At 42.6% G+C, this 17,515-nt stretch overlaps 1 protein-coding gene across 1 annotated transcript in view; it reads left to right on the forward strand.

Moving 5' to 3' along the window:
• The window catches only part of MPHOSPH9 (M-phase phosphoprotein 9), an 83,086-nt gene that overhangs the window by 27,563 nt on the left and 38,008 nt on the right, over positions 1 to 17,515 (forward strand). Inside the window, 5 exon segments of the mRNA XM_017888977.1 lie at positions 4,267 to 4,392; positions 4,558 to 5,018; positions 5,311 to 5,466; positions 9,228 to 9,315; positions 12,620 to 12,835. Of these exon segments, the coding sequence (XP_017744466.1) occupies positions 4,267 to 4,392; positions 4,558 to 5,018; positions 5,311 to 5,466; positions 9,228 to 9,315; positions 12,620 to 12,835 (1,047 nt within the window).

Genomic DNA, 17,515 nt, shown 5'->3' on the forward strand with positions numbered 1-17,515 from the left:
GCTCACTGCAAGCTCCGCCTCCCGGGTTTACGCCATTCTCCTGCCTCAGCCTCCCGAGTAGCTGGGACTATAGGTGCCCGCCATCTCGCCCGGCTAGTTTTTTGTATTTTTTTTTAGTAGAGACGGGGTTTCACCGTGTAGACCAGGATGGTCTCGATCTCCTGACCTCGTGATCCACCCGTCTCGGCCTCCCAAAGTGCTGGGATTACAGGCTTGAGCCACCGCGCCCGGCCTGTATTTTTTTAATATATTTTATTTTTTATTTTTTAAATTTATTAATTTTTTTTTTTGAGACGGAGTCTTGCTCTGTCGCCAGGCTGGAATGCAGTGGTGTGATCTCGGCTCACTGCAACCTCCACCTCCTGGGTTCAAGTGATTCTCCTGCCTTAGCCTCCTAAGTAGCTGGGACGCTACTGCCATGCCCAGCTAATTTTTTTCTGTTTTTAGTAGAGACAAGGTTCCATCATGTTGGCCAGGATGGTCTCGATCTCCTGACCTTGTGACTCACCTGCCTCAGCCTCCCAAAGTGCCGGGATTACAGATGTGAGCCACTGTGCCTGGCTTATTATATAACTCTTATGCATACTTTAAAAAGGAAGACATAAGTGAAATAAAAGTGGCTAAAATTCTTTCCTTCTCAGAGGGTTATCTCTTCTCTTCTGTTTCTCTCTTTCTCTCTTTCTTCACGGTCTCACTCTGTTGCCCAGGCTGGAGTATAGCAGCTTGATCATCAATCACTGCAGACTCAACCTCCTGGGCTCACGCGATCCTCTTGCCTCAGTCTCCTGTGTAGCTGATACTACAGTCATGTATAACCACACCTGGCTCATTTTTTTTTTTTTTTAGTAGAGGCAAAGTCTCTCTATGTTGCCCAGGCTGGTCTCTTGAACTCCTGGACTCAAGCAGTCCTCCTGCCTCAGCCTCCCAAAGTGCTGGGACAAGAGCATCAGTGATTCTGCATTTCTTTTTTTTTTTATTTTTTTGAGACGGAGTCTCGCTCTGTCGCCCAGTCTGGAGTGCAGTGGCCAGATCTCAGCTCACTGCAAGCTCCGCCTCCCGGGTTTACGCCATTCTCCTGCCTCAGCCTCCCGAGTAGCTGGGACTACAGGCGCCTGCCACCTCGCCCGGCTATTTTTTTGTATTTTTAGTAGAGATGGGGTTTCACCGTGTTAGCCAGGACGGTCTCGATCTCCTGACCTGGTGATCCGCTCGTCTCGGCCTCCCAAAGTGCTGAGACTACAGGCTTGAGCCACCGCGCCCGGCCTATTCTGCATTTCTTTAAAAAGAATGGAAAGGCCTTTCTGCTTTTTACCTGGCTTAGTAGCATGTAGAACTAGCCTGCTTTGGACTCCCATGTGGAATATGTTGCTAAACATGTCTGATTCACCCTTCTCTTAAATATTGGTCCTCAGGAGCTTCATTGTAGTGTGTCGGTTTGTCTTCTAAGCTGCTGATACCTATTTGGCCAATTTTGAGCTCATAAGCAGGGAATGACAGTCTATCACAACCACAACTTGGCCCAAAGCAATTATAAGATGCCATTAATTACAAGAGTCATCCCTACTTTAGAGATGTTAACGTGACAAGAACATAAAAGTGGTGAAAAGTAGTACTTTTCTGTTCCCATGAGCTTTGAATAGAATAACCCCAACTATTCCCCCAGGCCACCAGGCTGTGGCCATAGCCAGAGTAATCCACTTTTCACAGGCTTCAGGTCTTGAAAAGGCTTCTTTAGGTTGTTGGCATGTAAGGAATGAATTCTACAGCAGGATTATGGGAATTGTGGTACTTTTTTGAGGCAGAATCTCTCTCTGTTTCATAGGCTGGAATGCAGTGGTGTGATCTCGGCTCACTGCATCCTCTGCCTCCTGGGTTCAAGCGATTCTCTTGCTTCAACCTCCCAAGTAGCTGGGATTACAGGCACGTGCTGCCACGCCTGGCTAATTTTTGTGTTTTTAGTAGAGATGGGGTTTCACCATATTGGCCAGGCTGGTGTCAAACTTCTGACCTCAAGTAATCCACCCGCCTTGGCCTCCCAAAGTGCTGGAATTACAGGCGTGAGCCACCGCAGTATATTTTAAAGGTTTAGATGTAACAAATTAATGCCTTCAATGCACACACTCACAAGGCAGTTACAAGGTTTTAAAAATATATATTCGTGGTGCTCTGCAGCCTATATAGGGTCTAGAAATGGGACATACATTTAAAGCTACATGATTAATGTTCTTTCAGTGTTTTCAGTGTATCTATTGTTGAATCTGTAATCTCATTTGCGACAATGTTCACAGTTTAAATTTGAGGCCCAAGGTTAATTGGTTCTCCTCTCACACCCTATAATATGTCCCACCTTGAAATAATTTAAGCCCAAAGTTTTAATGTTTAGAGCCTAGACCTCTCTGCAACAGTTTTAGTGTAGTGAAGCCCTGATTTCAGTTTTTCGAAATTAGGGTCCTATCTTCTGTTTTTTGAGACAGCGTCTTGGTCTGTTGTCCAGGCTAGAGTGAAGGAGTGCAGTGGCATGATCCTGGCTCACTGCAACCTCTGCCTCTTGGGTTCAAGTGATTGTCCCATTTCAGTCTCCTGTGTCACTGGGATTACAGGCCTGTGCCACCACTCCAAACTATTTTTTGTATTTTTAGTAGAGACAGGGTTTCACCATATCAGCCATACTGGTCTCGAACTCCCGACCTCAGGCGATCTACCTGCCTCAGCCTCCCAAAGTGCTGGGATTACAGGCGTGAGCCACCGTGTCTAGCCTAGGGTCATATCTTCTTATTTTACTGATGAATAAAGGGACTTATTTTCACTTGATCTTAGCCAAAAGCCTGAGAAGTGATGGGGGGTACTTATTTTCATTGGGTCACTTTGTGACACCTAGTTTTGGTTGGCCAACTCTTTAAACAAACATGCTTGTAACTACATAGACAAGGAACTCCACCTCTTGGTGCATTTTACTTCAGGCATATGAAATTAATTTGGCCAAAAGTTTTCTCATCCTTCTGTTATTCATTATGAAGTATTTTCTTTTCTTTTTTTCCTTTTTTTTTTTTTTTTTGAGACGGAGTCTCACTCTGTCGCCCAGGCTGGATGGAGTGCAGTGGTGCGATCTTGGCTCACTGCAAGCTCCGCCTCCCAGGTTCACGCCACTCTCCTGCCTCAGCCTCCCAAGTAGCTGGGACTATAGGCACTCACCACCACGCCCAGCTAATGTTTTGTATTTTTAGTAGAGATGGGGTTTCACCGTGTTAGCCAGGATGATCTCGATCTCTTGACCTTGTGATCTGCCCACCTCAGCCTCCCAAAGTGCTGGGATTACAGGCATGAGCCACCACACCTGGCCTTCTTTTTTTTTGAGACTGAGTTTCGCTCTTGTTGTCCAGGCTGGAGTGCAATGGCGTGATCTCGGCTCACCGCACTCTCCACCTTCCAGGTTCAAGCGATTCTCCTGCCTCAGCCTCCCTTGTAGCTGGGATTACAGTCATGCGCACTTGCCTGGCTAATTTTGTATTTTTAGTAGAGATGGGGTTTCTCCATGTTGGCTAGGCTGATCACCTCAAGTGATCGCCCGCCCTAGCCTCCTGAAGTGCTGGGATTACAGGCATGAGCCACCGTGCCCAGCCTATGAAGTATTTTCTTACCTCAAAACTTGGTTATTGGCTAGGCGTGATGGCTCATGCCTGTAATTCCAGCACTTTGGGAAGCTAAGGTGGGAGGATTGCTTGAGCTCAGGAGTTTGAGACTAGCCTGGGCAACATGGCAAGACCCTGTCTGTACAAAAAAAAAATACAAAAATTAGCTGGATGTGGTGGCGCACTTGTGTAGTCCTAGCAACTTAGGAGGCTGAGGCGGGAAGATCACCTTAGCCTGCAAAATTGAGGCTGCAGTGAACCGTGATCACACCACTGTACTCCAGCCCGGGCAACAGGGTGAGACCCTGTGTCAAAGAAACCCAAAAAATTGGTTCTTATTTTGAGTGGGAGAACTACTAAGAATTTCATTATTTGGAAGTATTCATAAGCTGCTAAATAATTAACATTCACATTATCCCCTTAGTGTCTTAAATAGTTAGGAGATCCAAACATCTTTCCATTCTGAGGCAGACTCATCATACTAGATAATGACTTCCAAGCTTGTATTACAAATCTGACAGTCTCCATTTTCAATTTGCTTAAAGTCTTTCAAAAATCTTTTTATGGTGCTTATTTTGATATCATTAATGTGTTTCATTATTGATAACACCATTTAATTTTGTTTCGTATCTTTAAGTCTAATACTAGTAATGAGATGAAGCTACCGTCACTGAAGGATATTTATTATAAAAAACAAAGGGAAAACAAGCAGTTACCTGAGAGGAATCTCACTTCTGCTTCCAACCCAAATCATCCACCAGAGGTAAAGTTGTCCACATTCTGCCGAGTGAACATGAACAATGCTTCCTGACTCTAACTTTTACCTCAAGCTTCATTTTCCCTAGGCGATCTAAAACCTACTCACTTGAAAACAAGCAAAACAAAGCTGAGTTCTGAGGGTAAGGCTTCCTTGTTGTCTTGTTTCTAGGTCCTGACTCTAGATCCTACGTTACACATGAAGCCAAAGCAGCAGATTTCAGGGATTCAACCGCATGGCCTTCCGAATGCCCTTGATGACAGAATATCCTTTTCCCCGGACTCTGTTCTAGAGCCTAGTATGTCTAGTCCCTCTGACATAGACTCATTTTCACAAGCAAGTAATGTCACTTCTCAGTTACCTGGATTTCCAAAATATCCCTCACACACAAAAGCTTCTCCGGTGGACTCTTGGAAAAATCAGACATTCCAAAACGAAAGTAGGACCAGTTCCACGTTTCCGTCAGTATGTACCATTACTAGTAATGATATCTCTGTCAACACTGTAGATGAAGAAAACACTGTCATGGTCACTTCGGCCTCAGTCAGTCAGTCCCAGCTTCCAGGTACAGCCAACAGTGTCCCAGAATGCATTTCATTGACTTCCTTGGAAGATCCTGTGATATTGTCTAAGTATGTATTTCAGTGAATGGCTTGTAATGTTAATAGATTTTCTGTGATGTCTGATTGAAAATGATCTTTATTGAACTTTAGTATTGCATAAATTCTTAGAGATTTAGCATTTTAAGATGGAGCATATAAAACTCTTTCACTCGATTGTCAACTTTTGTGTATTTATATATTTTGTAGCAAAGGAAATATGCTATATTTTTGCCCATGAGAATCATTGTGTTCTTAGTTTCTCTTGTGGATGGAGACTGAGGATAGCTTTCCTAATATGTATTTTTTATTCTCAACGAATAAGGATTAGGCAGAACCTGAAGGAAAAGCATGCTCGACACATCGCGGATCTTCGAGCTTATTATGAATCAGAAATAAATAGTTTGAAACAGAAGCTGGAGGCAAAAGAAATCTCTGCAGTTGAAGATTGGAAGATAACCAATCAAATTCTTATGGACAGGTAAAATTTATAATTTAGCTGTGAAGTTTTCTCCACCTTGGATGTGTTATTTTCACAGAAGTATAATGTGAGAAAACACATTGAAAACATATACTTTGGATTTGAAATTTTAACAGTCATGTTTGCCTACGTATTTTTGAAGCTATGAACCCCCCTCTTATAATACACTAATAACTGACATGGAGCCATTTGTTTCACATGGGCAAAATACTGAAACAGTTCAGTGAATTTCGTATATGCAGAGTAATGTCATTGATGGGAGGAGCAGTACTATGGACTTCCTAATAAGTCTATGGCTTATGTCCTGCGGCAATTCTCAACCTTTTTAATAGGCCCATTAAAATACTGTAGTTCCCATTCCAAAAAAACCCACAAAGAAATACAGGGGAGAATGACCTTATATTCAGGATAGCTTCACACCTATATTAGAATCACTTAGAAAATTTGATGCTTTCACTAGTATTAGTAATAGAGTCCTTGCAACATACTTTACAGTTAAATGGGACTTGGTCAGGCATGGTGGCTCATGTCTGTAACCCAGCACTTTGGGAGGCAGAGGCAGGCAGATGTCTTGAGCTCAGGAGTTCAAGACCAACCTGGGCAACATAATGGAACCCTGTCTCTACAAAAAATTAAAACGTTAGCTGGGCATGGTGGCGTGTACCTGTGGTCCCACTTACTGGGGAGGCTGAGGTGAGAGGATTGCTTGAGCTCAGGAGGTCGAGGCTGCAGTGAACTGAGGTTGTGCCACTGCACTCCAGCCTGGGTGACAGAGCGACAGCCTGTCTCTAAATAAATAAACAGGACTTAAATAGATTGAAAATTGATGCAGGTCTAGCTGATAGCAAGGAGTTCTCTAAGGAGAAAAGACAAAGCTCACTTCAAAGAGCTTAGGAGGGAACTAAATTCTTCCATCTGGTTAACAGTTTAACTTTCAAAGTTATGGGAAAACTAGCCTTTATACTGTAAGTAGTTTTGGTTGCTGGTAGTTAACATGGCTGTCTTATTCTTGAATGTTTCTGTAGCTTTCATTTTGCATTTGGTGGTGTGGGGGTATGATGGTAGGGAAAAGTAATTTGAAAAGAGCCAAACCAAAAGAAGAGACAGGTTTAGGTTTTTTAGGACAAAAACAGTAGATAGCAGGTTATGGAAGTTGGGTTTTTTGTTATTGTTTTTGTTTAGAAGGCAAAGATGAGGCTGAGTGTGGTGGCTCACACCTGTAATCCCAGCACTTTGGGAGGCTGAGGCAGGCAGATCACTTGAGGTCAGGAGTTCAAGACCAGCCTAGACAACATATTGAAACCCTGTCTCTACTGAATATACAAAAAGTAGCTGGATGTGGTGGTGCTCACCTGTAATCCCAGATACTCAGGAGACTGAGGCAGGAGAATCGCTTGAACCCGGGAGGCGGAGGTTGCAGTGAGCCGAGATTGTGTCACTGCACTCCAGCCTGGGTGACAGAGTGAGACTCAGTTTCAAAAAAAAAAAAAGGCAAAGATGACTGCAGTTACTTCCTGTAGGAAAACAAGTATGAAAGAAGCCCACCAGTGAACTTTTGAAGGTTAAACACAGAGTCCTAAAGAAGGTACCTAGAGTAAATTATAACCAGTTAAAACATTTTTATGACTAGAAGGTGTTTGAGCATGTAGAGCAATGAGCAAATATAGGTGGAGCAAATTGGAAGCCAGGGTTTTAAGTAAATGGCTGTGTTATAGCAGTTAACAGTGGCAGGCTTGGTTACTGGAGTAGATGTAATCACTGTGTGAAATGAATAGCAGTACATTATTTTCTCCTCTTCCCAAAAAAGATTTGATCTGGCTTATGGTTAAAAAAAAAGCTGTGTTACAGAGGACAGTAGAAACAAAATAAATGGCAGTCATTTAGAACTGGAGAAATGATTCCCCCAAGATAAAAACCATTGTTATCAGCATATACACTGATTGTTTTTCAAACTTAAAATTGCAAATTGGAGAATTCCCGTGGTGTTACAAGTGTAGCCATTAGCCAGCTGTGATATCAGATTACTATGTTACGGAATTGGAACTTGGGACAGTGATCCCCTGGCACATTAGAATCCATAGTACTGAAAAAAGTCAAATACAATTAACACACTTAACTATTTGAGTGATTTTTTTTTTTTTTAAAGAATAGTCTTATCAGTATTTCGCGTCTGAGCCGCATTAATGCACAGCGGTTAGGAGCATGAACTCCGAGTGCCCAGCTTATGCTCCCAGTGTGACTGCTTACAACCTGTGTGACTTTCAGTGAGGAACTGTTTTTGTTTTCTCAACTGTAAAATGGGACCAATGATAATCTGTTTTTTCTTTCTTTCTTTTTTTTTTGAGACGGAATCTCTCTCTGTTGCCCAGGCTGGAGTGCAGTGGTGCGATCTTGGCTCACTGCAAGCTCCGCCTCCCAGGTTCACGTCATTCTCCTGCCTCAGCCTCCCGAATAGCTGGGACTACAGGCGCCCACCACCACGCCCAGCTAATTTTTTGTATTTTAGTAGAGACAGGGTTTCACCGTGTTAGCCAGGATGGTCTCGATCTCCTGACCTCGTGATCCACCCGCCCCGGCCTCCCAAAGTGCTGGGATTACAGGCATGAGCCACCATGCCCAGCTGGGACCAATGATAATCTTAATGGACAGAATTGTGAGGATAAATGGAACGTGCTTAAAGACCTGGTGTATAGTCAGTGCTAAATAAAGCTTTTATTATTCATACTGTGTTAAACACTGAGTCAAAATGGTAACTGAATTCTATGTATCTTGTTATTTTGAGGGTCTGTGATAATTAACTTTACAAAGGAAGTTAATTATAAGAATAGTTATATTCATGCTAAATTCGAAATAGTACAGAAGGACCTAATATGAAAAGTAAATTACGATCGCTTGAGTCCAGGAGTTTGAGACCAGCCTGGGCAACAAAGTGAGATCCCATCTCTACAGAAAATCAAGTTAGCTATATGTGGTGGTGCATATTCAGGAGGTTGAGGCAGGAGACTTGCTTGAGCCCAGAAGGTTGAGGCTGTAGTGAACCGTGATTGCACCACTGTACTTGAGCCTGGGTTACAGAGTGAGATCCTGTCTCCAAAAAATAAAAAAAAAAGTAAATCTCCCTACCCCAACCTCTAGTCCCAAAATCCCAAATTTAATTTTTTGCATTTTTCCAGAAATCATAATGCATATGTGTAGATACAGATTTTTTTTCATAACTAAGACCAAGCTATTTTATGTACATCTTTTTTTTTATATTTTAAAAAATAATTTTAGGCTTTTTTTTTTTTTCGAGACAGGTTCTCACTGTCACTCGGGCTGGAGTGCAGTGGCGTGATCTCAGCCCACTGCAACCTCAGCCTCCCAGGTTCAAGCCACCCTCCCACCTCAGCCTCCTGAGTAGCTGGGACTACAGGCACATGCCACAATGCCCAGCTAAGTTTTGTATTTTTAGTAGAGATGGGGTTTCACCATGTTGGCCAGGCTGATCTCGAACTCTTGACCTCAAGTGATCTGCCTGCCTCAGCCTCCCAAAGTGTTGGTATTACAGGTGTGAGCCACGGTGCCTGGCCAATTTTAGTCTTTTCTCTACATACTATATTATTAGATTCATTGGATATATTCTACTAAAATGGCATCCTGAGTCTTAGCTAACACTGGAGAATTTGTCTTATGTTATATATTAGATAATTGGTTAGATTTATGTAATACTTTTAAAGGTAATAATTTTATCTTCTAATTGAAACTAAATTTATGGTTTTTAGATGTGGCCAATTAGATAGTGCTTTGCATGAAGCTACTAGTCGCGTGAGAACACTTGAAAATAAGAATAACTTACTGGAAATTGAAGTGGTAAGTACTCTTTTTTTGGTGGGAGTTCTGGTAAGACGAATTATTTCATGATAACATCATTTATGTTTCTTGTCTTTTTAAGGAAGGCTTATGAAGTTTATATTTTTAGTGCTGTTGGCTTCATATAATACTATAAACTTTACCTTTTTTTTTTTTTGAGACGGAGTTTTGCTCTGTCGTCCAGGCTGGAGTGCAGTGGCGCAATCTTGGCTCACTGCAAGCTCCACCTCCCGGGTTCACACCATTCTCGACTGCCTTAGCTTCCTGAGTAGCTGGGACTGCAGGAGCCCACCACCACGCCTGGCTAATTTTTTGTATTTTTTAGTGGAGATGGGTTTTCACCATGTTAGCCAGGATGGTCTTGATCTCCTGACCTTGTGGTCCTCCTGCCTCGGCTTCCCAAGTGCTGGGATTACAGGCGTGAGCCACTGCGCCTTTTTTTTTTTTTTTTTTTGAGATGGAGTCTCACTCTGTTACCCAGGCTAGAGTGCAGTTGTGCAATTTTGGTTCACTGCAACCTTTGCCTCCCAGTTTCAAGTGATTCTCCTGCCTCAGTGTCCCTAGTAGCTGGGACTACAGGTGCATGCCACTGCGCCGGGCTAATTTTTGTATTTTTAGTAGAGACGGGATTTCGCCATTTGAGTCAGGCTGGTCTCCAACACCTGACCTTGTGATCTACCTGCCTCGGCCTCCCAAAGTGCTGGGATTACAGGTGTGAGCCACTGCACCTGGCCTAAACTTTACCCTTTTAAAACTTACCTTTGGCTGGGTGCGGTGGCTCATGTCAGTAATCCTAGCACTTTGGGAGACTGAGGTGAGAGGATTGCTTGAGCCCAGGAGTTCAAGACCAGCCTGGGTAACATACAGAGACCTCTGTCTCTACAAATTAGCCGGGCATGGTGGTGCACAGCTGTCATCCCAGCTACTTAGGAGGCTGAGGCAGGAGGATGACTTAATCCCAGGAAGTTGAGGCTGCAGTGACCATGATTGTGCCACAGCACTGTAGCCTGGGCAAGAGATCATGACCCTGTCTCAAAAATTGTTTTTTAAATTTTTTGCGATATAATTTGCATACCATAAAACTTACCCTTTTAAAGTATACAATTCCACGAATTTTAGTATATTTAGAGTTGGGCATCCACCATAATCAATTTTAGGACATTTTCCTCAAAAAAAAAAAAATCCACACCCCTTAGCCGTCACCCCCCCTCATTCTGTCCTTCCACACCCTGGCAACCACTACTCAGTTTTCTTTCTCTGTGCATTTGCATTTTCTGAACATTGATATAAATGAAATCCTAGACTGACTTTTCATGTCTGACTTCTTCACTTAGCATATTTTCAAGGTTCATCCATGTTGTAACATATCAGTATTCATTCCTTTTTATGGCTGAGTATGTTTCATTCTGTGAATAATACCCCATTTTTGTTTACATTCATCAGGTAATGTTTAGATTATATACTTTCTTGCTATTTAAATTATATTGCTATGAGTGTTTGTCTACAAGATTTTATGTGCCACATAAGTTTTTAGTTTTCTTGGTATATAACTAGAAGTGCATAAACTTTTTATGCTAAAATTACTTTTACCCCACACATTACCAAGTTTTATTTTTTTACACATAACTTTTTTTCTTTCTGAACAAAGACCTTTGTTATTCCCTTTTGTAAGGCAATCTTTGTGTATTACCTTTGTGTAAGGCAGTCTTTTTAAGGGTCAAAAGTTTCTCAAAGTCTGTTTACAAGTTGTATTTTTAATATCTATTAGAAGATAAAATGCATAATAGCTATCACAGAGTATGTATGAGATACATATAACCTTATTAACAAAATTTTGGTGGAAAATGTCTATTTTGGTTTTCTGTTGAGACGGAGTCTCGCCCTTGTTGCCCAGGCTGGAGTGCAATGGTGCGATCTTGGCTCACTGCAACCTCCGCCTCCCTGGTTCAAGGGATTCTCCTGCCTCAGCCTCCTGAATAGCTGGGATTACAGATGCCCACCACCAAGCCCAGCTAATTTTTGTATTTTTAGTAGAGACAGGTTTTCGCTATGTTGGCCAGGCTGGTCTCGAACTCCTGACCTCAGGTGATCTGCCCGCTTCAGCCTCCCCAAGTGCTGGGGTTACAGGCACCCAGCCTATTTTGTTTTATATGTTGTTTTTATCTTTGCCTGTTTTTTTTTTTTTTGGAGACAGGGTCTCACTTCGTCGCCCAGGCTAGAGTGCTATGGAGCCGTCATGGCTCCACTTGAGTCTCAACCTCTCAGGCTCAAGTGATCCTCCCACCTCAGCCTCCTGAGTAGTTGGGACTATAGGCACGCACCACCACACCCGACTGATTTTTAAAATTTTTTGTCAAGACAGGCTATGTGGCCCAGGCTGGTCTTAAACTCCTGGGCTCTAGCAGTCCTCCCAAAGTGCTGGGATTTCCGCTGTGAGCCACAGTGCCTGGCCTGTTTGCTTTTTTAGTTCCTCTCCTCCTAAGCTTCATGACATTAGGGACTATTATCTTTTTTCTTAATCTTAACATTTCTAGCAACCTAGTGCCTGGCACCTAGTGGGTATTCCAGAAATGATTGTTGAATGAATATTAACATATCAGATGGGTTTTGAATTTCCTCTATTTTCATAGTGAGAGGGTATGAAATGTTTTTCTCCTCTCTAAATGTTGATGTTGGGCAACAAAGTCCAGCTATGCTTTCAAAATAATTTCCCTAATAGCAGTGGTTATTTTTTCCTTATTAAAGTGAACTGCAGGAGCTATTAGGTGAGTCCTAGAATCAAAGTGCCATAGATGATAGTTTCCTGTATACCGTATGATAATGTCAGGGGCTGGTATTCCAGTAGAACCATTCTTTCTGGACTCTCCATCTCAGAATACAACAAAATAGATTTTTTATTTCCATTTCTATGTTTTGTTCATTTTTAAATGCCCATAATTTATTAGCTCTTATTGAGGCATGTATTTTTTCATTTAAAATAAATTTTGGGCTGGGCATGGTAGCTCATGCCTGTAATCCCAGCACTTTGGGAGGCTGAGACCTATGGATTACTTGAGGTCAGGCTTTTGAGACCAGCCTGGCCATCATAGTGAAACCCTGTCTCTACCAAAAATACAAAAAATCAGCGGGGAGTGGTGGTGGGCACCTGTAATCCCAGCTCTCAGGAGGCTGAGGCAGGAGAATTGTTTGAACCCAGGAGGTGGAGGTTGCAGTAGGCCGAGATTGCGCCATGGTACTCCAGTTTGGGCAACAGAGCAAGACTCCCATCTCAAAAAAAAAAAAAATGTTTGTCTTTGTTTTGTAGAATGATTTGAGAGAACGCTTCAGTGCAGCCAGCAGTGCTTCCAAAATTTTGCAGGAACGAATTGAGGAAATGAGAACAAGCAGTAAAGAAAAAGACAATACCATCATTCGACTAAAATCTAGACTGCAAGATTTAGAAGAAGCATTTGAGAATGCTTACAAACTCTCAGATGATAAAGAAGCTGAACTAAAACAAGAGAACAAAATGTTTCAAGATGTAAGTAACGAATAATAGTAACTTAATGATGTGATTGGCTAAAAGTAATTTAGGTATTATACTCTTACAAGTGATTATGACTTTCTAGGCTTATTTTATTATTTATTGATTTATTTTGAAACAGAGTCTCACTCTGACACCCAGGCTGGAGTGCAGTGGCACAAGCTTAACTCACTGCAGCTTTGACCTTCTGGGCTCAAGTGATCCTCTCACTTCAGCTTCCCGAGTAGCTGGAATTACAGGTGCCTACCACTGCTCCCAGCTAATTTTTGTATTGTTAGTAGAGATGGGGTTTCCCCATGTTGGCCAGGCTGGTCTCAAACTCCTGACCTCAGGTGATTCACCTGCCTCGGCCTCCAAAAGTGCTGGGATTACAGGCATGAGCCACTGCACCTGGCCTTTATTTTAGTTTTACATAACTTTGCAGCAACTGTGAATATGCACCTTCTTAATGGAGCCAATTGGGTCTTGCCTTGCAGCAAGAAGTCAGATACTTACAACGATGGCATCACTCCCAGATCTTTTCTGTTTCTAGCAGGTCAACTTAAAAAAAAAAAAAGCCTATGTCTGCGTCAGGTCAACTTTCAAGCTATCTTAACATCTGTGTGTCTGGCAGGATAAAAATGCTATGAACCAGATTTAGAGCAGGTTTGATCATATTTTTTCACTTTGGTATAATTTCACTTAAAATTTGGATTTGTATAACAGTGAAACTAGATTAGGTGTCAGGTTGCTTATTTTTTTCTAAATTTTTCTTTCTTTTTGTTCTGAGAGACAGGATCTCGCCATGTTGTCCAGGCTGGCCTCAAGCCCCTGGGCTCACACAGTCTCCTCTCAGCCTTCTGAGTAGCTGGGTCTACAGGTGTGTGCCACTGTACCTGGCTTCTAAATTTTTCTTAACATCCCTTTTCAGGATATTATGATACATAAGTAATCTGGAAGTATTTAGGCTGTTGAAATTTTCTATCTAATTGCTTTAGATTTGCATCTCATGAAAAACAGCAGTCTTCCTTACTTACCTTTTAGTATCCTACCCTAGAAGCTGTTACTTTCAGCTCTGTTAGCTATTTCTTCTAGCATTTTCCTCCATGTTTACAAATAATATTCTTATATTGCACTCTCATTTTTTTCCATCAGTTTCATACATACTGACTTTCTCCTCTGCAGGGTCACAGTGTGGCTTTCTTACACCATTTGCTGCAACACAGACACTTCTGCTCCTTTCCATGTGGTTCATGTATGTGTGTGTGTGTGTATATGTATATATATATATATTTTTGAGATAGAATCTCTCTCTGTCGCCCAGGCTGGAGTGCAGTGGCATGATTTTGGCTCACTGCAACCTCTGCCTCCCAGGTTCAAGCAATTCTGCCTCAACCCCCTGAGTAGCTGGGACTACAGGCGCGCGCCACCAGCTAATTTTTGTATTTCAGTAGAGACGTAGTTTCACCATGCTGGCCAGGCTGGTCTCGATCTCTTGACCTCTTGATTTGCCCGCCTTGGCCTCCCAAAGTGCTGAGATTATAGGCGTGAAGCAGTATTTTTTTCTTTTAGTAATTTGTAAAATAGTGGTGCGATTTATAATCAATGGTGTCTTAAAATGGAAATTATATATCATTTATTACATCTGTGTAAATATTGTTCACAGTTAAGCTGTGGTAGTATACTGTAATTACATATTACGTTTCCTTTTCTTTTTTTCTTTTTCTTTTTTTTTTTTTTGAGACAGGGTCTCACTCTGTTGCCCAGGCTGGAGTGCAGTGGTGCGATCACAGCTCACTGAAGCCTCAACCTCCCTGGGCTCAGGTGATTCTTCCACCTTGGCTTCCCAAGTTGCTAGGACCACAGGCATGTGCCACTATGCCTGGACAATTATTTAACTTTTTTTTTTTTTTTTTTTTTTGCGATGGAGTCTTGCCTGGTTGCCCAGGCTGGAGTACAGTGGCATGATCTCGACTCACTGCAACCTGTGCTTCCCAGGTTCAAGTGATGCCCCTGCCTCAGCCTCCTGAGTAACTGGGATTACAGGTGCACGCCACCACACTTGGCTAATTTTTGTATCATTGGTAGAGATAGGGTTTCGCCATGTTGCCCAGGCTGGTCTCAAACTCGTGGGCTCACGTGTTCCTCCCGCCTCAGCCTCTCAAAGTGCAGGGATTACAGGCATGTGCCACTGCACCCAGCCTTTTTCTCGTTAAGCTTTTACCTCCTAGTTTTAGCTTCCATGGAGGAGTCTCGCCTCAAAGAAGCACATACTGTGGTGTTTTTTTTCTAATTTTGTATTCCTTCTGCATTTGACTGAAAGGAGCTTCCCTCTTTCCTTGACTTGTCTATTTTTTTTTTTTTTTTTTTTTTTTTGAGATGGAGTCTCGCTCTGTCACCCAGGCTGGAGTGCAGTGGCCAGTTCTCAGCTCACTGCAAGCTCCACCTCCCGGGTTTATGCCATTCTCCTGCCTCAGCCTCCTGAGTAGCTGGGACTACATTAGCTGGGACTACAGGCGCCCGCCACCTCGCCCGGCTAGTTTTTTGTATTTTTTAGTAGAGACGGGGTTTCACCTTGTTAGCCAGGATGGTCTTGATCTCCTGACCTTGTGATCCGCCCGTCTCGGCCTCCCAAAGTGCTGGGATTACAGGCTTGAGCCACTGCGCCCAGCCGACTTGTCTATTATTTGCCTTTAGAGACAGGTCCTTGCTCTGTTGTCCAGGCTGGAGTAAACAATCCTTCTGCCTTAGCCTCCTGAGTAGCTAGGATCCTACTACTAAAGCGCATGTCCTTTACTTTGTTATATCAGTAAATAAGATTGATGGATTCTTATTTTACTCAGTGAATTACGGTTCTTTATCATGATTATTTTGATACTCATGGTGTCCCAAGTTTGGCCAGTGGAAGACACATTAGGCTGGTCCCGTATCTTTTTGACATGCTTTTGTCATTCTTTGAGCATGTCCATATTTCCTGGCACAGCACTGTGTTCCAGGCTCATCTTGTACTTTTCAAAGCCCCGGCCTAGAATCAGTCATTTTTTCTGTTGAGTTGTGGTTCCTTTTCATGGAAAATGGTATTCAGACATTAAGATCTGGTACTAGGCTGAGTGTGATGGCTCACACCTATGATCCCAGCACTTTGGATGGCTGAGGCGGGCGGATCACCTGAGGTCAGGAGTTCGAGACCAGCCTGGCCAATGTGGTGAAACCCTCACCTCTACTAAAAGTACAAAACATTAGCTAGGCATAGTGGTGCATGCCTGTAGTCCCAGCTACTCGGGGTGCTGAGGCAGGAGAATCACTTGAACTGGTACTAAGTATATTCATTGCTACTGGGATGTCATTGTTTCTTTTTTTTTTGAGACAAAGTTTCACTCTTGTTGCCCAGGCTAGAGTGCAATGGCGCAATCTTGGCTCACCGCAACCTTCACCTCCCAGGTTCAAGCAATTCTTCTGCCTTAGCCTCCTGAGTAGCTGGGATTTCAGGCTGGCACTACCATGCCCAGATAATTTTGTATTTTTAGTAGAGATGGGGTTTCTCCATATTGGTCAGGCTGGTCTCGAACTCCTGACCTCAAGTAATCTGCCTGCCTCAGCCTCCCAAAGTGCTGAGATTACAGGCGTTAGCCACCGCGCCCGGCCTGGGATGTCATTGTTTCTAATTATTCACAAACCCACCACAATTATGTTTGAGTAGTGATGAAGCAGCAAAGGATAGCTAGAATGCGTTGTTTTTAGCTGAAATTGTATTAATGTAGCCAGTGATACACTAACTTGGCATTTATCATATCTAACATTTCAAGCATACAGAAAAGTATAGAGAATAATATAACGAATACTGTTCTAGCCTTCTCTAGATAGAATGAAACACTGTCTTCTATTCCTCTCTTTTCCACCCTAGAGGTACCCACTTTGTTAAATGTGCTCTGTTATCCTCATGCGGTTCTTTTTGCTTCTACTACATATGCATGTGTTTGTAAACAATGTTTAGTAATGTTTTATGTGTTGTTGAGCTATGTATGAATTGTATTGCATTGCATATATCCTGCCGCAACCTGTTTTTTTCCCTTTCAACATTGTTTCTGAGATTACCATGTTGACACATTCAGCTTTTATTGATTCATTTCAATTTAAACATTTACATTTGAAATATTTTAGGTACATAAAAAGATATAAAGAATAATGTAACATACGTATGAATTTACCACCCATCTTAAGAAATAAAATACTACAAATGCGGTTGACATCCCCTGTGCACCCTTTTCTGATCAATTCTGTCTTCCTGGGAGTAACTGATCTAAATTGTGTAAATATCATTCCCTTGTCTTTGTATGGTCATATGTGTATGTATGTATCCTTAATTAGTGTTACTTCTTTGGCATATCTTGAAACTTTTATAAATGCTATCAGTACTGGGCCAGGCGTGGTGACTCACACCTGTAATCCCAGCACTTTGGGAGGCCAAGGCGAGTGGATCATGAGGTCAGGAGATTAAGACCATGGTGAAACCCCGTCTCTACTGAAAAAAAATACAAAAAATTAGCCGGGTGTGGTGGTGGGCGCCTGTAGTCCCAGCTACTTGGGAGGCTGAGGCAGGAGAATGATGTGAACCCGGGAGGCAGAGCTTGTAGTGAGCCGAGATTGCGCCTCTGCACTCCAGCCTGGGTGACAGAATGAGACTCCGTCTCAAAAAAA

Source organism: Rhinopithecus bieti, unplaced genomic scaffold (genome assembly GCF_001698545.2).
Source record: "Rhinopithecus bieti isolate Rb0 unplaced genomic scaffold, ASM169854v2 scaffold_574, whole genome shotgun sequence".
NCBI lineage: Eukaryota > Metazoa > Chordata > Mammalia > Primates > Cercopithecidae > Rhinopithecus > Rhinopithecus bieti.